Source organism: Simochromis diagramma, unplaced genomic scaffold (genome assembly GCF_900408965.1).
Source record: "Simochromis diagramma unplaced genomic scaffold, fSimDia1.1 OVJJ01000293.1, whole genome shotgun sequence".
NCBI lineage: Eukaryota > Metazoa > Chordata > Actinopteri > Cichliformes > Cichlidae > Simochromis > Simochromis diagramma.
This window is the reverse complement of record NW_024386801.1, coordinates 22,066,077-22,090,443: the sequence shown is the minus strand read 5'-3', so window position 1 is coordinate 22,090,443 and position 24,367 is coordinate 22,066,077. Positions and strand designations below refer to the sequence as shown.

The 24,367-nt window shown below is 40.3% G+C and overlaps 2 protein-coding genes across 2 annotated transcripts; both read right to left on the bottom strand.

The window, feature by feature from the left end:
* Positions 1-1,582: 1,582 nt before the first annotated feature.
* On the bottom strand, positions 1,583-18,007 carry LOC120730273 (D(4) dopamine receptor-like). The gene is made up of 4 exons (XM_040026558.1): positions 12,423-18,007; positions 10,884-10,996; positions 6,949-7,538; positions 1,583-2,435 (listed from the first exon to the last, which is right to left on the bottom strand). The coding sequence occupies exons 1-4, from the start codon at positions 12,720-12,722 to the stop codon at positions 2,230-2,232; spliced, it is 1,209 nt and encodes a 402-aa protein (XP_039882492.1). The 5' UTR covers positions 12,723-18,007; the 3' UTR covers positions 1,583-2,229.
* A 2,458-nt stretch (positions 18,008-20,465) lies between these two features.
* Positions 20,466-24,326, bottom strand: LOC120730274 (cytosolic 5'-nucleotidase 1B). The gene is made up of 6 exons (XM_040026559.1): positions 24,173-24,326; positions 23,015-23,131; positions 22,127-22,262; positions 21,915-22,037; positions 21,413-21,543; positions 20,466-21,319 (listed from the first exon to the last, which is right to left on the bottom strand). The coding sequence occupies exons 1-6, from the start codon at positions 24,206-24,208 to the stop codon at positions 21,080-21,082; spliced, it is 783 nt and encodes a 260-aa protein (XP_039882493.1). The 5' UTR covers positions 24,209-24,326; the 3' UTR covers positions 20,466-21,079.
* Positions 24,327-24,367: the final 41 nt, after the last annotated feature.

Sequence of the window (24,367 nt, the reverse complement as noted above, 5' to 3'; positions counted from 1 at the left end):
CTTTTGGGCGATGAGACCAAAAGTAATGATTTTTTCTCATAATGCCCAGTACCACATACATCTCACACCAACTGTCAAGCAGGGTTGTGGATGGGCAATGATTTGACTCAGTCATAAACTCCTAAAGTATTACAGAGGCAAATGTGTGACCATCTCTCTGACAGCGAAAGCTTGGCCCAAAGTGAGAGTTGTACATAAAACCACAAACCTCAATTAATTCTTAAATACATAATGACATTGTGGAGTAATATGTCATGTTCAGGTTATGATTGTTTGTTTGTTTTTCATGTCCTACTGTGTGAAACTTAAGAATTGAAAGTGTACTTGTTACTTTTTACCATGTCTGAATATGGTTGCTTAGAAATTGTCATCTTGGGTCGTGACAGTAATATTAACCTACATGTGACCATTTCCACTCAAAATAACCATAGACTGTATATATGAGATAGACATAGCCACCCTGGCATCACCATTTGGATTGTGCACTCATTTTAAAGCCGTGGGGTTAGTGTTCTAGCTGCTGGGGATCTGATCTTCATCTACAAACACCACATGTGTTTGCAACATGAATTTCATTCTTAAAATCTGAAGAATAATGTTATATATCATCATGTTATATATCAGATAATTCCATAAAAAAAACAAAGAAACAAACAAAAAACTCCAAAAGGCATCAGCAACACAAACACAGCAGAAGTCCAATTAAGTGAATCCAACAAGAAGTGAAGTGCAACACACAGTGTCCACATATTGATCGAAGTGGCCACGCCCCCAGCTTTCAGTCTTAAAAAAGTTAGTCAGTAATAGAACAAGTCTCGAGCAGAGGGAACTCATTTGACCTCAGTCTGAATGTAAAGGCATTGACTGGATTAGCTCATTCAGCCTAGTGGGAATTACCTGCTACCTGATGACTTGAATCATAAAGTCTGTTGTTATGACTTTAATGGAATAGATGTGTAATGTGTGGTGTGAACAGTTTAACACTCAAGAACAACACAAAAACAAAAACAACTTAGCCTTGGGAGGTTAAGAGGATTATTGCCATGGACCCTGGGTTTCTGCTCAAGTGTTGGATTTATTTTTAGATTCTTGTATTTATGGTGTTTTCAGTTATTAATGAGATTATTTTTGTGTGTAAAAATCCCTAAATCCCATGTATTCCCTAGAATCCCTAGTGCTCCAGTTTTGATCATGCTGATTTCTGTTTGGTTTTGCTATTGGGTTACCAGCCTAAATAAACAGCTGGCTTTTTGTTCGTACTCCAGCTCACTTTATCTGCATTTGGGTCCTACATCACACTCCACCATGGCAGATTAAAACCTTTCAGTGGCATTTGATGACTACATTTTCAACTACTTTCCTGGCAAAAGGGCTTACAGATGATTTTATGACGACGTAATGGTTGCCCGTGTATAGGAATTTCTTTTACTTATGTATTAATCACATTATTTTATTGTATAATGCCTTGGTGCCGCTGGATTTTAACATGTCTGACACTCATACAGTAAGACAAATGGTGGGGGTGTAGTAAGGAAGTTGGGGGGAAGCAGACCACTCCACAGGAAGAGTCTTTTGTCTCTTCAGGACTCTGGGAGGTAGCAAGGGAGTGTGAACCTTAAGGTGTGAAACAAGTGTGTACTGCCTTTTGTTCCTGGAGAAGGTATTTAACTGAGAGCCATGTTAGACTCAGTGAGACTCTGCTGCCCCTGCCCCGCGGTCATGTGGGCTCTCCACAAGCTTGGTGTTCTGTTCTTTGTGTGTTTGGATTAAAGAACGTTAGCTACCGCTCACCACTCGTCTGCAGGCTTTATTTAAATGGAAAACTTCCACAACACCCGTCTGCTTCCACCTACATCTTGGATTCATCTGTGCACTCGTCAACATTTTCTCAAGCGGGCCTCAAACTCTGAAAGAGACTAGTCTTATTAATGTGTATTTTTAGCAAAAACATTTATTCTGAAAAGACGAGTTTCAACATATAAAATAAGTTGTGTATGGCAAAAATGCTATTGATCCACCTTATAGACTAAGAGAATAGCTTCTTCACATGAAACATGAAGCTCAAACACACTTTGCTGTCATCAAATGTAGAAAAATAAAAACCTCACAGAGGAAGGAAACCATGGCAACATGAACAGACTAAAGACAGTATATCAACAGTCAGCAGCATCTCTTGCAGCTGTTGTGCGTTTAAGAATGGTCCACGGAGCAGCGTCCACTCCGGTAGTTCTATGAGCAACAGCGCTGGAGGACTTTTTTGAAGAAGTTCCTGAACTCAGTGTTGAAGACAGTGTATATGACGGGGTTCAGGGCGCTGTTGACATAGCCCAGCCACGTCACCACGCTCATTAGGGCTGGCGGGATGTGGCACTCTTGACAGCGTGCTCGCATTGTGTGGAGGACAAAGAAAGGAGTCCAGCAGAATAGGAAGGCACCTTTGGGAGAGAAACAGGAATCAGGAGATGAATGCTTCATCTCTGTGAAATCAATACTTCTGATCCTAAAGAGCAAAAAGTCAGTGTTTACAGAGAAAATTCATTTCATTTTAAAGTTAAGCAAAACAGATATCATTCACATATTATGCATATTAACATAGTATTAATATATTTAGTTGTGGACAGAGGTTTACATACATTTATCATGCACATGAATGTCATGGTAAAATTGGACTTCTAGTGATTTGATTGGACTGGTCTTCTTCCAGGGTGGAAAAACAAGAATTCAGGGTCCAGAAATTTGAATCCACACAGAGTCAAGAGTATACATCCAGGGATAAAAATATATGCATTCGTCCCCACTGATATTTCAATAAGAGAGATTGTTTGGAAGAATTAAACAGGATTTATTGAGATACAGAATTCACTTCAGCTATTTGACCACACTGACCCATGATAGCAGAACAGATCTCACTGGTGATAGGATTCAAAGGCGACGACTGGATTACAGCAATGGTGTCAGCATTGAGTTTGGTGGTATGGGAAAGTCGAAGTAATGATAAGAATAGATTCTTTGCACACTCAAGAAAGCAAGAAGATGAGTGAAACTTAATGTTTGGACTTAATGTGGATCACTGTCCTGTTGGAATACTCAGTTGTGTCCAAGTTTTAACCATCTACAAGTTTCCAACTTGAGGTGAAGTTGAAGAATTTGGAGGCAGTTCTTCTTCATTACTCTATCCACTTTGTGTATGTACCAGTGCCACTAGCAGCAAAACAGCCTTGGGGCATGATGTTACCACTACCACTCTTGACAATCGTTATAGTGTTCTTAGGTTTTAAAGTCTCACCATTACTCCCTCTTTCACTGGCTAATAGCTCAATATTTGTCTTGTCTATAAAACATTTCTCCAGGAGGCATTTGGCTTGTCTATGTGGGCAGTTGCAAATTTCAGTCAAGCTTGAAAGTCCCAATTTTGGAGCACAGCTTCTTTCTTGGTCAGCACGGTCTCAATTCATCGCAAAGTAAAACTCACTTCCTTGTGGACACTGATGCTAGAGTTCCAGCAGTTTCCAATTCATGACAGGATTGGGTGTTGGTGATTCCTGGATTGTTCCTGAACATCCTTTTCCTATCTTTTGAGGGTGAAAGATTGGGTCTCCTTCGAGACTTTGGCAAAGTGGTGACACATCTGAATAACTTGTACTTGCATACAATTTTTTAAACTGATGATTTTGGAATTTGCAGTTGTTTAGAAATTGATTCATTCAAGAGACCTTCCCAAATTATGTAAATCTACAGTTCTCCTTGTTTGATCTACACTAAGTTTTATGGACTTTCACACTGTTCTGAGTGTTAGTTAGTCCAATGAGTGCTTTCAAACAAATCCTTTTTATGCTGGCAAAGAGAAACTACTGGTTTTATTCAATCACAATCACTAACAAGAAATTAGGCCATGGTTTTGTCAAGTTAGCAAATTATAGAACCTTCATGACCACTTGTATTATATTTAGGAGAATCTGTGTATATATTTGAGCCTGTATATATTATTTTGACCATGTGTCAATTAAAGAAAATCCTGAATAAATTCAAATTTGTGCACCCAAATCTGTTTTTAAGTCATGAAAGATATATACTGTACAATCATCCCACCCTGGAAAAAGAATAGCTCAAATGATGGACCAAAATGACCATGGCATGCATGCCCATGATGTCTGTATGTCAATTTCTGAACAAAAATGTAGATAATCAAGCTTGTTCAAGTAGAGGAGTATCTCCCCCGCTATATGGCAATTAACCATCAAAGCAGAACAGATCTCAGTCGTGACAGGATTTAGGACAGAATCTCCTGGAATCTAAATGTTGATGACGAGTCACCACAGCAGCAGATGAAGATGGAGATACTGAAGACTGAAAATGCTGTACAGTCTGGTTTAAAGTGGGACACCTGGTTACTTTAACCCACTAAGTGCCCTTCATATCTACCAACTGGGATTGAACACTAACTCTCATGTTATGATTTTTGGATTTATTCCCAGTATTTGTGTTGTTCTGCATGTTTTGGATTTTTGTCTTGTTAAATAAATGTTTAAACCACCACATTATGGAACCATTGCATCAAAGTAGAAAAAAACTAATTACTGTGCATCACTATAACCTCTGGTCACAAAAAGACTATACCAGCACTCGCTTTTGTCCACTGAGCCTCTCTGATTAACTAACTCAGTATACATCTTTCTCAGGCTACCTGTACCAAAAATTCATTTTTTAATTTGGTAAAAGTCCACTTAGGACATTGTAACTTAGAGTTTCTTTCTCTCATATTTTCTCTCATTGATCCCATTGATAACAGAGAGCACCTGACCCAAACACAATTTATACCTATTCAAAGTCAAAGTCAAAGTCAACTTTATTTGTCAATTCTGCCACATGTACAGGACATACAGAGAATAGAAATTTCGTTACTCTCAAACCCTAGATGAAATAGCAAATGAACATTTAAATATAAGAGAGTGATTAAAAAATGCAAATAAAATAATTAAAAAGTAAAAATTTAAATAAATACAATACAATTTAACAAGAAAGCTATGCAATATACAATATTGATAAAACAGTGCTCGCAACGAGCTTTCTAAAAGTATTTTTTCCTTGACTAGTACTGTATAAACCACCTAATATATTTGGATTATATTGCTCAGACTGTCACTTAAACATGAGCCTTACCTGCACATTTAAACATGCACCTGACATGGCCTTAACCAATAATTGGATTTGAGATTAAGGAGCTGTAAGGATTGGCTGCTGTGTGCTAAAGGAAAGCACTTGTTCGCATTAGGGAGCAAAGCTGGCTGCTATTAATAGACTGACCCCTTTCTAATTGATCTGTTAGTGCCTCGGGATAGACATCAGAGGTGGCGGTGAAGAGTTCAGGTAGCCGCAGAGCAGAGATGTCTGACATAACAACATTCACTTTAAAGGTTCACCGACAATCAAATCTCCAGCAACAGTTTTAGCAAGAAGGACAAGAAGAAAAATAATGATGGTTGATTGTTTTTCAAATGACAATATATATTTTGAATATCAGTAAGTATGCATAGCTTCTTCAATGACCTCATTTAGAGGGGATCAGGCTTTCATGTCAGGATCAGGCCCCTAGACTCTGGAATATCCTGCCACTTGATATTCATACTGCAGGGTCCCTCCAGTCTTTTACATCCCGTCTTAAAATTCACTTTTATACCATTGCTGTTAATTCAAGCTCAGTTTGAGTCCCATCGTGTTTTTTATGTTGTGGTGTCTGTGTTTTAGTTTGTTTTTGTCACATGATATTGTATTTGTTTGATTTCATGTTTTCTTTTATTGTATTTATTTTATGTTTTGGTGTTTTGACCTTTCAACACCATTTATGTCATGGTCCTGGGCCATGTTGGCCCAGTATTCTTAGTTTTCTTGTATGTTTGTATTTTGTTCCCTATTTAGGCCATGTTTCCTGAGTTGCCCTGTTGTGTTGTTCCCTAAGTGTTTTCCCTTCGTGGCTTTTACCCCCTGTGTGCCCCTCTGTGTATCTGTGAGCCCTCGTCTCTCCTTATGTTTTATTCCATGTTTCCCCTGCCCGTTATGTCTGTGTTCTCCCCGTGCTCTCTCCTCCTGTCTGAACCTCTGTGTACTTCCTGTTTGACTCTGCCCGTCTCCCATCAGTGTTATGTTCACCCCGCCCTGTCTCGTTATGGTTATCTGTGTCAGCTGTGTTCCCCGTGTGTTCCCACTTTCCTCGTTAACCCTCTGTGTATTTCTGTCTGCGTCTCCCTCTGTTCGGCGTCGCGTTCTCCCTCATGTTGTGTGTTATTCTCCCCGTGGTTCCTGGTACATCTCATGTTTAGTCTTTCCAGTTTAGTTCAGTACTGTTTTGTGTTTCACCTTTAAGCCAGCATTAAAACTGAGATCTTTAAGTTTATCCCCGTGTCTGTGAGTCTGCATCTTGGGTCCTTCTCCTGCCTGCCACACAACGAATCATGACAATTTATATCTTTGAAGTGGGTAAAATTATCCCTGAAATCCAGACTCTACACCAGCCGCAGGGCCCACCTTTAATGTGTGACACTTAAATTGTGCCATTTGTTTGTGTTACATCAGTGTTGTTCTTAGTACAACAAGATTTGCTGCACTTTGGGCTTTTGTAAGCCCAGGGCAAGTTCCTAATTCAGCCTTATGTGGTTAGGATGTTACTGAAAACAAGCCCAATGATGTTGATTTCTATAACAGGACTTCTATCAAATATAGCTCTAAAAATATATATTTCCTTCTGCAGAACATCAAGGAAAAGTTAAAGTGTTCAATTCCTTGTTTTCCGTTGGCCTGCCTCCTCAGCATTCAGAGTCCAACCAATGCCACAGCAGCGACAGGGCCAATAACAACAGCGAACCAATTTCCACTACAAAGGCAGCTTGGTTTTAGATTATAACGTTTTCAGTTAAAATGTCTCCTCAATGCTACTGAAGGAAGTGAACTCACCCACAACGACAGGAAGCACCTTCATAGCCTTCCTCTCGCGGCTGTTGATCTTGGCCCTTTTTCTTCTGCGCGGGTCGTGGTTGAACTTAATCTCTGCAAAACTGACCGCTGGCACAGGGCCGTCTTTGTTCTCTGTTGAGTTCGGGGGCAGGTCTGGGGACTGCAAGGTGGATGCTTCATCGAGAGTATCTGCTGGGTCTCGCTCTATAATGGGAGGCAGCAGAGGTGGCAGCGAAGCCAGAGGAGGCAACGTGGCTGTGGCCTCCTGCAGCTTGCGGCACGCCTGGATGCTGTCCTTCAGCTTGGCTTTACGTGCCTCCTCCCATCGTCGCAGGCCGCGGAACATGCCACAGTACAGCAGCAGCATGATGGGGCAGGGGATGAAGAAGGAGCAGACGGAAGAATACAGAACATAGTCATCATTCTCTAGTTTACATTCCCTCGGATCGCGGCCTGGGACATTGTTGATGCCAAAGATGATTGGCGAGGCTACAGCCAAGGCCAGGATCCAGGTGGCCGACAGCAAAACGACTTGCCGCAGGTCCACATGCTTCCTGTTGTAGTTGAGCGGGATTGACACAGCGATGAACCTGCAAGAGGGGCCAGAAATATGGCATCACAGCCAGCTTAGAGCTGCTACACTAGGTTTAGGTTTTGTTTATGATATATGGTTCTAATTTGGTACTGATGGTGTTTTGTGTTATTATCCTTATTTCTTGTCCCAGTATGTCCAAAAGCATGCAGTGGTCTTACAGCCACAAAAGAACAAAACCCATCCAGAGGATTTATTTGTTTTGCAAACCCTATAGCAGAAGAACTAAAACTATTTTTAAAATGTCTCAAGGTGGGCTTGAAGGATTTATCCTCTGGTATCAGAATGCACTGTACATGGTAGTTCTCCACACTCAGAGTGCTCACCACAGGAAGGCTGTCTGCTGCTGAGAACACCTAAAATTGGCATGTACCAATTCCACTGCCATCTTAACAATTCTTTAAGACTGAAGGCAATTTTATCTTTTTATGGAAATAAAATCAAACTAACCTGAATCTTCACACTGGTGCAGAATTTAAGTACTCTTCAAACACTGCAGCCAGTAACTATGTGATTAGTTACAGTTGGGACTGAAAGATGCTGTAGCTGTAGGATGTTTCCAGTTTCATCTTAATCTTTTTTTCTGTTTTGTTTTTACTGTGTAAATAAATAAAACTCTGAAAGAAGCCCCTAGCCCTCTAAAGTGACTCTGTCAAACCGGCTGCTTATCAGGCAGCTTTTTAAAAACTAGAAGAGTTCCTTCTTCAGACCTGAACATTAACAGCAGGTGGACTCTGTGCAGACCTTCAGATTCTGCCTCCTGACCTGCCTCTTGAATTATTCAGACTGTCATCCAGTTAAACCTCTAAACACTGCTGGCTACTTCAAAAAGCTTCAGATCATCATCATCATCAGTCCACGTTAACTTCACTGCTCCCCATCAGTCTTTGATGTAATCATATTTTCTGGAGTCAGGACATCAGATTTGAAGAGCATCCTGGATTTTTGTCATCCCTCAACATCGGCTGAGAGTTTGGATAATCTCATTGAGACATACTAACAAGCGCCGAGCGAACCTGGCAGTTCATCAGCAGTGGACTCATCCCTCATTTGGGGATTTAAATTATTTTGTCTTTTCTGGGGGGTTTTCTTTTGGCGCTTTTACATGTGTCAGACAAAAGGTCGCCGACATATCAGAACCATCGGACCCTGACAAGCTTTGGATCTGATGGTGTCCCTGAATGTTCCTGAATCATGAGAGACCAGTTAAAACTCTTGAGTCTTGAGTCTCTACATTAGTTGTGAATCTTTACCTCATTCTTTTCATCAACTGTACAGTTTTTCCTCATATTTTCTCTAGGAGTCCACTCCGGGAATGAACACGTGGAGTTTAAACCTGTATCTGTTTTTCCAGTATTGTGGTCCAAGCTACAACGGAGTGGCTGTAGTTCAGGAGACAAAGCAGATCATCTACTAATCGGAAGGTTGGTGGTTTGATGGCTATTCCAGTCTGCATGCCAAAGCATACTTCAGCAAGATACTGAACCCCAAGTTGGTCTCTGATGCGTTCATTATATGAATGTGTGTGACTCTCAGTTAACGCTTAAGCACTTAAACATAGAATAGTGTTTGTGTGAATGAGGAATGTTGTATAAAATGCTTTGAGCCCTTCAGTAGAGTAGAATATATAAGATAAATATAAGATCATGTATCATTCATTAGTATCTATCGATGTACTATCTACACAAAAATATTTTGATGGGATACGGAGTCTTGTGACGTCTGTTTGAATTTTCTAGTTGTTTTCTTGATATTTATCTCAACATCTACTTTATAGTTTTGCACAAAATCTAGTCGGGACATTCACAACACCCAGATGATGAGTCATACTCACTCATTTTCTCAGTCATGATCTTTTAATTTTTTTGTACAGAGGATGGATCAACTTGACATGAAAGTCATTTACTCTGGCCAGTAGCATTTCAAAGTGTTTCCTGTGATGTATCTCAAGATGTATGTTTGTATAGATACATTCCTGAGTTCCGAGAGAATGGAGAGTACTAAGATATATCTGATGATCTTTTAACTTTTAATTTCACCACAAGGTTAGAATGTGTGGATTTAAATGAAAAGCTTTACGAAAACTAACATCTTGTTTCCCACAGGATGACCTTCCACTTACCTTGGTGGTTTGTACATTTACTAATGTCACGTTTAATAACTGAATAACTGCGAAGTTAATGAACTGAACTTAGCACTTCTTTAACAGACAAAATGTCTGTAAGCTAATATGGAGAGCATCTTCTAATAGCCTGACAGCACCATCGTTATGAGCAACATGGCAGCTCCCTGAAACCCATCTTAAAGTTCAATCATGCAGATCAGACTAAAAAGATCTCTGGTTCCAGCTGTCTCCATTTATTCTAAGGTCTACTTTTTAGTTAGAGTGTTGAAGAAAAGCTGTTAGGCATTTTAACAGCTCAAAGAGGGGGAATAATTCAGATCCATACTGTTACTAAATGAACGAAATACAAAGGGTTTAAAGTGTCAGACGTCTATGGTTTGTAAGGTGTGGAACATCAGCTGTAATAGGACAACAGACACAGAACAGCCACAGTGCTCTGTGGAAAGTTCAATCCTAATCTGAGCGGCATCTTTCACAGAACCTACTGCTGTAAAACATATTACAGTATTCACTCCACTAAAAAATATACATTACTACATTGTAGTAAATGCTGCAGGTATTCTTAGGTACTTTTTGCATTATTTTGACATCAGTAATACTTTAAAAGGCTTTAGGACCCCTGTGGTTTCTGAATTCTTTTTTGTGTTGTCATGGGAGTGTAACAAGAGTGAAGAGTTTTTAAGAGTGTAAAAAGCCTAACCTTCCTCTTTTGGAAGGACCTGGCTCCAAGTGGAAAGCTGTGGCAGGTTTCAAATTCCCGTGCTAACCAATGACTGAAGTGACACCTCTTTATGTTCAGTATATGCTGAAAGCCATAAACATAGCAAAACAAAATCTTTTACACAGCTACTGGTCCAGAGCATTTAAACAGGCTGGTGTTAACTGCTGTTCAAAACAGCAATAGGTGAACTTCAAGGGAAGAGGCTGCAGATGTATGGTCTTCTTGAAAGCAATATAACTTTCAATGAGACCCAACTGTTCAAGAACAATTTGTAATTGTTCTTAAAATTTTGTTCCAAGAAATTCAGCTAATATTCCTATTGTCAAGATCACTGACCTACTGGCACTTCCTGTATCATCACCACCAGGATGAGATTTTTGTTAAATACCGTCCATCAAACGAACTGCTGATTGTCTGCTGTTCTCTTGCCGTGCGGCTTCAATGTAAGGGAACAACACAAGATCCTGCTGTGTGTACCTGTACAGGTGAGTACTGACCTGTCAATGCTGATAGCGCAGAGATTGAAGATGGAGGCAGTACACAACATAACATCCATCGTCATGAGACCATCACAGATGGTAGTGTTGAGGGTCCATACACCATCCTGGAACTGAGAGGCAGACAAATGCTTGTCGTTTAATGTTTACTCATACCAAAAATTACCTTGACACACAATCTGAAATCAAAATGGGCCTTCTACTCTACAGTTTCTTTATGATACAAAGTTTGAATGTATGCAATGATTCCTATGATATTTTAGCTTCATGTATCAAATACTTTTCAGGCTGTATTTTCAGACCATTTTTTCCACACATTGAAATCAGAGTCAATTGTTGAACAGGAAGTTGAAAACTATTAAAGATAAAAACCTGAACATTTCACTTCCCCTTCTTATCATAAAAATGAATCCGGAGCTGTAATTGTTCTGTAATAAGTATTTGACATATGAAGCTAAAATTTCACAGCAATTATTCTGCCTGTCCAAACTTTGGACCATAAAATTTGTATGCAAATCAGAGATGGTTGAGCATAAAAAGGTCTGAAACTTTGGTGATTTGAGATTTTTTTTTATAAAGGAACTGCACTCCACCAGCTAAAGGTTGCTAGCAGCCTTTGATATTTCAAAAAATGCTTTTTTCTTTATTTTGTTTTATTACCTTCAAGTTACTGTATGTTCGTGCAGAGTAACGTACTGAGTTTACTGAGTAAACAGGAAGTTTGACCTGGACTGAACTGTCCTGTCCAGCTTCTTTACCAGGTCATGACCCTGTCAAACCACCACTGACCTTTGCTTCAAACCTGCAGAGCATTGCATAAAAACATCACTCTGAACTCTGAAGATCAATAAGGAACAATGAAAGGTGGTGATATGTAGTCATTAGAGAATATCTTTGCTGACAAAAGCAGATTTGGGGTGATTGTGATTTTCATAGCTGAAGATCAATTTGTGTATTACACAAACTGTCTCCTGGTTTCTGCATGGGTCTTACTGTTTTTCACCAATTTTAATAACATCGACTGCCTAGTTTGTTAGTTTTTTTGGTTTGTTGCTGTTTAATATTTTATGCAAAATCTATATAATCTTTTACAGAAATAAAACTCAAAGATCAGAAAATGTAAGCACAGAAAGTTTCTATTGTGAAAATTGACCTTTTATGTAGCAGCAAAATGTTTTTGGTTTACTTTGGAATTAAATATCTCAAGTCAACCAGCTCCTGTGAATTTCTGTTTGACATGGGTTTTAAAGAGGTAATGGATTCTGCTATTATTAGGGTTTATTCTGCACATTTAATGAACTTTTTAATGCCTTTTCAAATAATTTGTTGGTTGAACGCCATCCAGAACTGCTACTGCAATGACCTGCCATCTGGTGCCCAAAGACTCAGAAAGAGATCCAACAGTTTTTAGGGTCCCTGAATCTAAATACTCCTGTGAGATTAGCAGCCTAAGGCATAACTGGAAGCTGTGTCTCTCATTTATGGGACCTTCTCAGTTAATTAACATCTCCAAAGACGGTATGTTCCGTCGCATCTCACCTCCGAATAGACGAAGAGCGGCAGCACGAGCACCGCCAACATCAGATCCGCCACTGCCAGACTCACGATGAAGTAGTTGGTGGTGGTTTTCAGTGCCTTTTCGACGAACACACTCAGACACACCATCAAGTTGCCGCAGATGATGACGACGATCAGCAGCACCCCGAAAACCAGGGCAGGCAGGTTGTGCAGTGCCGCGGTCGCTGTCCCCGCCTCCTGCGCTGCGCTCAGGTTTGCCACCATCTGCGCCGCGTCGGTCTGATCCCGTCCGAGCCACAGCAGCGCGGCCAACGGGCTCATGAAGGCCGGGTTGGAGTCCGACTGCCACACTGTAGCCTTATCATGCTGTCACACAGACTCCACTTAGACTGTAGCAGACTGCAGTGACGAGCTCCAGTGCGCACCGTTGCGCCTTTTACGCAAAAATCATCTGCGTAAAAGCAGATGGACAAAAACACAAGTTGGTATTTACAAAGTTAAACTTTTATTTAAATATTAAAAATATGGTGATGAAGTCAGATTTTTGTCACAAAGAATATTTAGTGATGAAAAAAAAAATCCAGAAGAATACAGATGCAGTTCTTGGCGCATTAAAATCTTCATATCAATAGAAAACTGCTTCTTTCTTTAATGCTGGGAAGATAGCCGAAGGACTCTGGGGTCAGACAGCAGAGAAAGTGTCGTGCCGTGGATGTTTCCAGCTCCCGAGTGTTTGCCTGCAGCCCGCTAGCACAAAGGCCACCGAGGCCAAATTAACCGATTAAAGCCGCTTATCACCTGCGCTTTACGGTGTCCTTCAGCCCTTGAGCTCCAGCAGAAGTTTGTCCATCTGTCTGTTCATCTGCGTGCATGCGTATCACGGAGACGGGGGGAGACAGGAGTGGCCACTGCAAAAAAAAAAAAACATTAATTAATTAATTAAATAAAAATATCCACTGAATTTGACCTCTCTACCTCTATTTGTGCTGTTGGTGCATTTTGGAGCAAGTTTTGATGAAATTAAGTGGAAAAAAAATATTCTTTTGTTTCTGATCAGTACAGTTGTAGCATTAGTTTATCACTCAGCATTAATTAGCTCATACACCTTTTGGATACTCCTTGATATTTAGGATTGCTGGCCTTATCTGATAACTAATCTGATCAGTCTGTATCTAAAAGACACACAGAGGGAGGGAGAGAGAGAGAGAGAGAGAGAATCACATTGGGACAACTACAGTGATAATGCCTAGGGTAAGAGTCACCTCTCCTCCATCTTTTTATATACATTTTGCAGTTTTATACCACAAGAGGCCACTTTCACATTAAAGCCTTGAAGTGTTTTGAACGTTGGGGGAACATTTCTTGCAGTGTTAAGTGAATGAACAAGGTTCAGCTGTGCAACAGGGGCCCAGAGGGTGACAGAAAACTACAGGAATCATCTGCTGCTGTTCAGCATCTGGATTCAGTTCAATCAAAATAATTGATCAGTGAAGGCATTTTACTATTAACAATTTTATTCAGGTTCAATTCAGTACTTAAACTTTACTGTTTTGGTGTTGCTACACAGGGGGGTTCATATTGAGTAAAATGGCGCTGATACACGCTCAGTATTGTGTTGTGAGTACAAGGGCCCATACATTTATGGGTTGGTTGCAGCTTTCATTTAGTGGAGATATGAAACCACCACAAACACTCAGCCACTGGTTGCTGTGGCTTGCTTGTTTTTGCTAACAGACTGCTGAGGTGTTACTATGTGATCACTGGTGTATTAGTGTGTTGGCATTAAAAAGTGGGAATGCTTCGCAATAGCTGAAGTTGATCACCTGCAACCATGCATTTTAAAAGTTGTCACTGTGTCACTGTGCCTGGAACAGGTGCAAGAACAGATGACAGAGTTATCACTAGTGGTTCAAAAATTCCTTTGTGCAATTTGACAAAAATTAAGTACCGAAAAACAGATGTCCTAATGCAGGTAAATGGTTAAGAAAGCTTCATGGTTTTCAATTTGCACCATTACAGCGTTGTAATCTATTATTTTTCTTAATTTAATTTGCTCCCTTTAGTTTTTCCTGCACTGTTTATAGTCTGTGATGCTTTTCTGAGAACCGTTTTGTTCTCTACCAACACTAATGACTGCCTAGAATCTCTTCTCATGTCACTTGGGTCTGGAGGTGATAAGGTGAATTTTAATTAGAGGTCTTGCTGTCTACAGTGATGATGGATCAGCTGAGCACTGACGCCATCCAACACTCGGGGGAAGATGATGGGGGAGCAGTGAACACACCTCCTGTCTGTCTCTGGAAAGACTTCAGAAATGTCAATTTTTAATGTAGTTTAGATCAGCTGACCAGCAGCTGTGACCCAGTTTGTTGCTGATTTTTAACTCCAGCTTGCAAAAAGGCATCTTCCCATACAATACCATGCAAAAGTCTTGACCCACCCATTATTTCTTTTTATTTTGCATACAAGGAACTTGAGTTTCTTGCAATTTCTTGAGGTCTTGAGCAATAACCTTCAAATATTTTCTTCTCTCTTTTTCAGACCAGTCCTTGTACCTGACCATTTTCTGAGGAATGTCTTCCTTGGTAAGCTACGTAACATGGACCTATAAATCATTCTATTATAAAAAGGGCAATTAACTCAATGGATATACAAGTTTTGTGTCTACACATAAAAGACATCTCAGCAAAGAACCAATTTTAAATTGTACCTTTAGACACTTTGTTGTTGGTAGCCTGTCACAAAAACACATTTTTCCCCATTTCTTTAGCTGAATCTGTCAAAACCAGTGGACTTGGATAGATTTAAATGCAGGATTCTGAGATCAAAGTTCACAGGTTTACAATAAATGAATCCAAGGAAACAAGGCTTTCATGCAGTGAGGACCAAACCCAGGCAATCAGGCAGATTCACATTTTCACTCCCTCAAACAATCTCTCCAACTTTCTCACCAGAGTTTCTGCACAGAAGAGAGATGCGTAAGTACAAAAGACAAAGAGCAAACAGAAGAGGTAAAATGCAGTGCATTCGGAGGCAGACTTTCACTAACGGATCAGTTCAACAATCAGGCAGCAGATGACAAGCGATATGAAACAGAGGATGGAAGCCCAGTAACAGACTCTGGCCCTGAAACACAAGACTAGGATTATGGCACAGACACATACACAGCCACACAAAGTTGTTCCCAGTGACGTGGCTGGGGAGTGTATGCACCACTGACTGACGCTCACATTAAATATAAATTTCAGGTTTCAAATAATGAAGTCGGTGTCTGTAGAGTTAATCCTTGGGGGTGTGATGTCAGTAAAAATAGATATTCTTAATATAGTGATCTCAGGCACAAAGGTCTGGCTAAGAATAAAGACAGCCACCTGCTGTTTCAAATTTTCTTATTGACAGGGACTGGCAATCCAAAATGCAGACTCAAAGGAAGGCTGATCTTAATGGGCGATGACCTAAAACGCTTTGTTTTGTTTTCCTCTCGAAAAGTCCCTTTGGCTGCCTCGCTGTGTCGGGTGGGTTGCCCAATGCTGGGATGTCTGGTTTGCACCTTGTTGGCGCGTGGCTGCCCGCTTGCCCATTGGGTAGGGTGGGGTGTCCAGGTGAGGGAGCAACTGTCCCTGGGTTTTAACAGCACCTTAGTTTTCATACAGTAATACTCATCCTGTACACTTTGTACAGTCACACTCCACAATGCATTAAGATCATAATTCTGATTGCAAAAGCTGCCAGAAACCCCAAAACATTGCCTCTGGTGCCTAACTAAAACCTTTTTGAGGACAGAGTTCTTTAAAGAAACCTCCTCACTTATTGGTAGGTAACACTCAGTACAGGCCAGTGGACCAACCCAGGTGACCCTTTATATTCACTCAAGGGACTTTAAAACTTCAAGAGTTGCTGTAAGTCATTCAAGGATAATGAGAACCATATTATATGAGGCAGAACATCCAGGACTTCTGGGACCTGCTCAAGAACCAATGATGTCTTCTCATGGCCCTAAGGTCGGTAGAGCAGAAAACCTGAATATACTCAAGTGCAAGGAAGAATTAAAAATTGTCACAAAATGTATCCAGCTCTCGTTTTTGTCTTTTAAATAGAATATCAAGACTTTGGTTTGATGAGTGTTCATTAGATGGAAAGCTCTACTAAGAACATAAAACCAGGTTCCTGAACATTCAGCGTTTTGTTTTTGTTGTTGTTGTTTTTTAATTAAAGATGTGTTTGTGTTCAGGAGGTGGAGATGATGAAATCAGTGCTCATCAGAAGCCGTCCTCAGAATAATGAAGACAAAATGTTTTCTGTTCTCATCCAGGAAAGTATGAAGCAGCTTTATTTCTCTGAATATGTTTTAATATGCAGCACAGATGATCAGTCCAGCCACCATTTGTGTTTCGTCCTCTGATCACTTAAGGCAATCACATGAGGCTGTGGAACTCATTATTACTGAGTCTCATTGGGACCACCTAATTATTTATTCAGCTAGTCTTACTCAGGTCCCTTTTCCAGAGACCTGAGAAAATCAAACATTCATAATCAAGCAAGCACATGCCCAGTACACAGACAAATGAACAAAAGTCAGATAAAAAAAATAACACAACATAAAACCACCAGTCTTTTGACTAAAACTGCACTTAGGTTTCTTTACCCCTCTGTGAATCCCAGCATTATCACAATGGAGAGGTTCCTGCATTCCAGGAGCTATGTTGTCCAGGGCAATTTGCCTCTGGTAGGCCCTAGCCAGGATAATGGACCAGTGAGTGGCTGTGGCTCAAGAGCGGGGCACCTACTAATCGGAAGGTTGGTGGTTCGATCCCTGTCTGCTCAAGTCTATGTGCCACATATCCTTGGGCAAGATACCAACCACCAATGCATCCACTGAATGTGTATGTGTGTGATAGAAAGCACTTGCGTGCAAATTGTGTAAAATGCTTCAAGTGCTCAGAGTAGAAAAGCGCCATATAAGAATCAATCGCTGTGAAGGAAAACCTGAAGGACTCGGATAAAATAGGAAGCAGGAACTACAAAGAGACACAAGGACAGATGCATGTAAACGATGAATAAAAATCAATGGAACTACAGGAATCTGCTTCCACACATTTGTCATCAATAGCTACCAAGTCTTCCTCTGTGGGTGAAAAACAGTTTATTAAAGCCAGATCTGCTATAAACTTCTGCTTAATGTTGCCTCTTCTTATCTTACTCTACAGTGCTCACTTCAATCATCGTGGGGCAGACCACAAAGAAAACTCATCTGTGAAGCTACACAGCAGTGTTTTTAATTATTAATCTTTTCTTTTAATCATTGCCAGAAAACCTGAGCATGCTCACAGGTCTGTATGCAGATGTGTGGCTGGTAAGGCTGAGACCACCAGGACTTCCTCTGCTTCCTGTTACAACAAGCAGAAATGGAGTATGACAATGCAACTTTCAAACCACATGTAAAATCATACAAAATACCAGAAAAAAAAAAATTCTAGGTGACGTGCCAAAAGTATATTTGGGCTATTTTAGAAGAAAATCATATAATTCTTACAATTATATTCAAAATTTGTGAGTGATTTTTCCCTAATCAGCATTTATAATAGACAAAAAAGCAGTTATTCCATTATTCCATTCCATTAAGTTTCCAAGAACTTTTTGTTTGTTTGTTTGTTAAGCTGATTCCTCAATTCAAAGACCACCTTCCTGGTGCTTCCCTGAATGTGGGTCTCATGTCAGTTTCTTTCCCTGCAATCAGCCTCAACATCAGCTCTTCTTAATCTGTCTGCTGCCACCTGTTGATCAAAATTAAACATTACAGGTTCCTCTTCTTTCAGCTTCTCCCTTTGGGGCAGGGGTGGGCAACTCCAGGCCACGAGGGCCAGTGTCCAGCAGGTCATAGACCAACACACCTGAACCAAATGAAGTGCCACCAGGCCTCTGGACAACTTCAGGACATGTTGAGGAGGTAATTTAGCCATTTAAATCAGCTGTGTTGACTCAAGGCCACATCTAAAGCCTGCAGGACACCGGCCCTCGAGGCCTGGAGTTGGACACGCCTGCTTTAGGGGTTGCAAAGGTGGAACCATCTCACCCTATCCCTAGCATTCTCCTCTGTCACACAACCCTCTGTCTTCCTGCATTACAGTCATGACTCTCCTACACCTTGTTTCCTCCTGTCTGGCAGTTCCGTGTTCAAAATCTTTTGTCCAATTAAACCTTATCACAACTAACTTTATCTCTAAACCTGAGCTTTCATTTCTAATCTCATCCATCCTGGTTACATCTAATCAAAATCTTCATCTCTTCAGCTCAGCGTTCTTTTTGTCTGTGCCAGTCTCCAACCCATATATTATAACAGGTCTCATTAACAGCTTGTAAATCTTCTCTTTCAGTTTTGCTGATATCCTTCTCTCATAAATCAGCTCTGACAGTCGGACAGAAAATGTTCTTGTGTTGCTTTGAGTGGTAATTTCAGACATTTAAACTCATCGACCTTCACTTTAACAGCTTCACTCTTACACCTGTCTTCCTCTCATTCACACACACATGCATTCTGTCTTGCTTCTACTGACTTTCGTTCTTCTTCTCTCCAGGCTCATTTCCACCTGCTACCTACTCCGAGTACAGATCACAATGCCATCTGCAAACATCATACTCCATGGAGACTCCTGCCTGACCTCATCTGTCAGCCTGTCCATCACCATCCACCTTAATCAGAATAACCTGCTGCACTCCAGCTTGATCTCTCTGCCTAGCTAATACAAGCCCTTTGGTCCTTCCTTAGTCTTCAGACTCACTATAAGCCAGTGGCGTGTGGCGACTTTTACAGAAAGCCACATACACACAAAGACATCTTCCTCCACTATTTAGCAATTGTATTATACCATCAACTTCCACCCACAGGGGGAAATTATGCAATAAACAATTAAAATAATAATAATAATTCAGTTGTCTTCAGGATCTTGTTCAATTTTTATGATGTTTAGAAACATTACTGGTGGAAGTGATGATTTATTAGTAGCTAAGAAAAGCTGGATAACATTATCTGAGCATTATTTAACATGACTTCCTGTATTGAGTTGACAGGTTGAAGAATAATCCACTTTGCTTAAGTTGTATTTTCCAGTTAAAGTCCAACTGTAATTATTTTAATTGTATAAATATACTTATTAGTGTTGACTAATACTTTCAAGGGTGTGACAAATAACAACCTTTACAACAGACTCCGTTTTTACAGTTTTGAGGTTCTAAAAAAATATTTGTATTACCAGTAAGTCAAATTGTTATATTACATTTCAGCAGCAATAAGACATCGATAAAATGCCTGGAACACAGCACACATTAGGTTTGTGTCTATTGGACAGATTTTTACATGTTAAGAATTTGACTCACTGGCCACTTTATTAGATACATGTGTTCAACTAATGAACACAAATATCCAATCAATGAATTACACGGCAGTTAAGCAGGTCATCTGGTTTGCACTGAGTAAGTTCAAGCATCAGGATGAAGAAGAAAGAGGATTTAACGCACTTTTTTGACATTTAATGGTTTTTGTTGCCAGACAACTGAGCATTTCAGAAGCTGCTGTTCTGCTGGGATTTTCCCCCCACAGTAGGGTTTATAGAGATGGGTCCAAAAAAGAGAAAATATAGTGTATTCATAGATGCAGAACACCTCTGAATACACATCACGTCAAACCTCGTAGGAGCTGAGAACCACACCATGTGCCTCTTCTGTCAGCTAAGAACAGGAAACTCACACAGGCTCACCAAAACTAGACACAAGAAGAGTAGAAAAAATTTGGTTGGTCTAATGAGCCTTGATTTCTGGATGGCAGGTCAGAATTTGGTGGAAATCATGAAACCATCCTGTCTTGTGTTGGTGTGGTGTGGGGGATATTTTCTTCGCATAATTTGGGCTCTTTAGTACCAACGAAGCATTGTTTAAATAACTACTCGAGTACTGTGTACCACACCGTGATTCAAATCATTTTCCAAATGATTTCCACAAATATCAGAAGTTTAGTGGAACATCTGAGGCTGATTTGAATTAAAAATATTTTCATAACATCAGAAAACATTGATTTCACTCTTTTATTTTGGAAAAAAAAAAAAAAAAAAAAGAGCAAACAGAACAAACTAAAGAAATTTTTGTTGTCCCTGCATGAACACAAATAAGAGAAGTAGCATGCCCAGCATCCCAATCAGTCGCAGAACAAAGAGCAGACCTCCCTGCACCTTAGAAACACAACCCAAAAACAGTAACAGTAATCAGGGACATGATGGATTCTGAAAACGCTGTAACGGTATGACTGTCAGTGATTGGGTAACAGACTTAAAGGTTCATTTTTTTCTTATTTCTTAGGTATGTCAAAGTGTTACTCTGGCAGCATAGTCATATATATATATATATATATAAGACCTGTAAGCCCTGAGTAACACCGTAAGTTATTCAGAGCTCTTTTAGCTGAGTTTAAACAAACTGTTTGCTACTTTTTCCCAGAACTATAAGACTTCTGGTGATAAGCAGGGCTTCACATTCGCTCCCTCGCTGGCTTTTTAAGGCTGAATGAGACTGACATGTTCAAGCTGCTAACTCTGAGATCAGTCTGAAAGCTTAGCAGCTTATTTCAAAACACAGTGAAGTTTGTTTTGTTTTTTCTGAAATCCCAAGTCATCATCAGTCTGGTCTTCTCAGTTACTGCTAAAACACTCGCTGAGCAGGAAGTGAGGTCGGAGGAGGCGCTTAATGGGACCACGTGGGACCCCAGCCAGGCAGTATGCTTCATCTGCATTCACACCGAGGGAGCGTAGCGTCCGCAGAGCATCCCCGCAGCTTTCCCTGCCTCCCCGCGATGTCACCAGGGCAATGCTGATGGGGCTGTCAAATGGACCAAACCTCCCCCGCATCTTGCCGATCTGAGCCGAGAAGCTCTGCAGGGCAAGAATATGAATTATCCTTTTAAAATCTCACCAATACACAACAAAAGGTGCAGGGGACGCATGAGTGGTTGCCACTGTTTGTACCTGAGCAGCTTGTTTGCTTGCCAGTGCTGGTCCAGCTTCCGACTGGACCACGGCGTCCCCGCAGAATAAAACTCTGAGCTGCTCTGTTGGACAGGAAGCTGTGTGCTCATCCAGCAGCACAGAGAGAACACCTGGACCAATCACAGCACACACATACTCTTTATCTACTGTCCGATAAATCAGAAAAATATGAGCTTGGAACAGAACAACGGTGTCCTAAAAACATAAAGTTGGCAAAATTGCAAGAAAAAAGAAAAAGCTGAAGGTAAAGGCTGGAAAAATTTCAAGATGAAATTGAAATATTTCTCCATTGCTTCTGGCAGGCTGAATAGATATCCATAAAACAGCAAAATAACAGTTCAAAGAGACTCAAATATTTACATGCATTACTGCATTTCTGGAAAGTTCCAAGTAGCACATTACTTGTGCAGCCGTGGAGCTTAAAGCACTGACTCCAAACCTATTTAGCTGAAAAGGGGTAAGTGAAAAAAAATGTACTGACCTTTCTGTGAACCCTGCAATGCCTCGTTTCTGTTCGTTGTCAGAAAGAGGTGCACGTTATTGTTCAGCAGATTCTCCATAAAATCCTCCTCGTTGGAAAAACAGAACCTGCTGACCTTGAGACCTGCAGGATAATACCAAGAGAAAGTATGAGCAAAACTCCACTACAGACTAAGACTCAGATCTCTCTCCTGAAGGTTGAAGTGCGTTTACCATGATGTCTGATGCTCTCCGTGATGCGGGAGCTCTGCTGCTGCTGCTGGCTCTCAGTGGTGATCAGAATGACATCAAACAAGAGCGACTCGGCAGGATTTTCCTTCAGCAGACGTTCATTCACTTTCTGTAGTGCCTGTAGCGCCAACATAAGCATAAACTGATCTGAGAGTCGACTTTAAAGTGCCACTTTATTCATATTCTATATAAATTACATCTTTTAATACTTTTGAATGGTGAGTCTCAGCTCCAATCACATGAATTTTTACTGAAGACAAAGTACATAAAAGTCCTCATCAGTAAAGTTGTGGTCGGAACTTTACGTTTACCTTTACGTAACGGATTTTCTGTAATCCACAAAGGATCAAAAGTATGTGATAAGGCCAGTTTAAATAACTGTATGCATGTGCAAGTCACTTTTCTATGTCATCACTTTGCCAGGGTCTGTGCGAAGGCCCAAACTGTGACTCTTAGAATATAGAAAATTGGTTAGGATGTTTAGGAACAACCCACAAACCAATAAGGCTCAAGCCTGCCATGGACTGCATTATTGAAACACCACCGTCACTGTCCACAGTAGAGTTTTATAACACCCTGGACTGAGAGGATGCAGACAGTTTGGTTGGTTTCCTGGTTTAGACTCTACTCTACCAAGTCTGCTGAGAAAACTGGTTAAATATCTAGACAGAAAGCAGAAGCTTGTTGATACCAAAACTATCTGGTCGAGGTGCAACTAGCTGAGGGATATTTAACCAAATATTAGCTGCATGTATGTGTATAGCTGAACCTCTAAGTATACTTTTGCACCTATTCCTATAATAATTTATAATTCCTATAATAACTAATTAGAAAAAAAACATAAATGAATGTGGGTTGCTGGATTCCGACCTGCAGCAGAGGAAAAGCTATGCCCCCAACGTACAAGCCATCGGGGTCCTCAGCTCCTCCTGATTCAAACACTGCATGGGACGTCACTGCAACAACCACTGGGCAGTCAGCCTCTTTCTGCAGAGGAGAGACAGAATGTTTACCTTTATCTTTTTTAATTCACATTTAAATAAGCTAGGGTGGCTTGTGTTTTTCACACTGGAAGTAAAACTCGTGAATTATGAGGTAACAGATAGTGTAAATACCATGGAAACAAAAGTACCTCGAAACTGTTTCACTATATTGCTTTTCAACACTTTAATAAACATAGAACTAACTGACAAAAAAGCAATATGAAGTTACCAGAAGACTGACACAAGAATGTGAGACAATATAATTATGACTTTTTCCATTAAAAATATATATATCAATATTTATATGCAGATAAATGTATGTAGGGAAGCACCATGCTAACGTTTCCTCACTGTCACTGCAGAATTAGTTTAATTTTTGTTTTTGTTTTTATATGGTTATTAATTTGATCTGTGATTTAAGCCTTTATTACAAGACGTAGAAATTTTGAACAATAAGTAAAATAAATAATAACAACAACAATAATGACAGAGTGCATATGTTCCATTTTTATAAGGTGGTCCGGCATTCGTTTATTCATTCACTCACAAATTACAAAAAATAAATAACAATGAAAAACATGACTTGAATCCCAAGTTTCAAACTCGATTTTAACGAAGTACATTTATGTGGTGCATTTATGTGTAACGTAAGGGTTCGTAATGTGGTTCTGAATCTCTGAACTATTAGAAACAGCAAGATGCAGGCGGACAACTTTCTTAGCAACACCTTTACTCTTCGCAATTTCACCAACACTTCCCGTGTACAGCCCTACTGACACTTCACCAGCCACTCAGAAACCAGGAAATCCTAGAACACCTTTGTATATCAAATGACATGTACATTTACCTCAACGCTTTATTGCAAAGGTCAGAGATTGCACTAAAATACGTGTTCATTTGACCGGTGGAAAACACTTTTAGAAGAAACAGATATAATACAGTACAATGAGATATTTCTAGTGCTGCAGTTGGGTGGGAGGTGAATTTGTGGCATTACCTGTCTGGACATGCAAATGTTAAATATACTTCCTCGAGTGAGTCTTACCTCTTTCACGTCGGTCTTCTGGTCTGTGGAGACCATCTCGATTGTTTTGTGTTTTTTAACTTGAATACCCCAACCTGCTCGCCGTCACTACAGCAAAAACTCAAATGAATATAGTTTAAATCCCCCCAGAAACGAAAAACAGAGTTTTGGTTCCGCCTCGACGTAGGTTTAACGAGGACAGCGTGATGGCGTCAC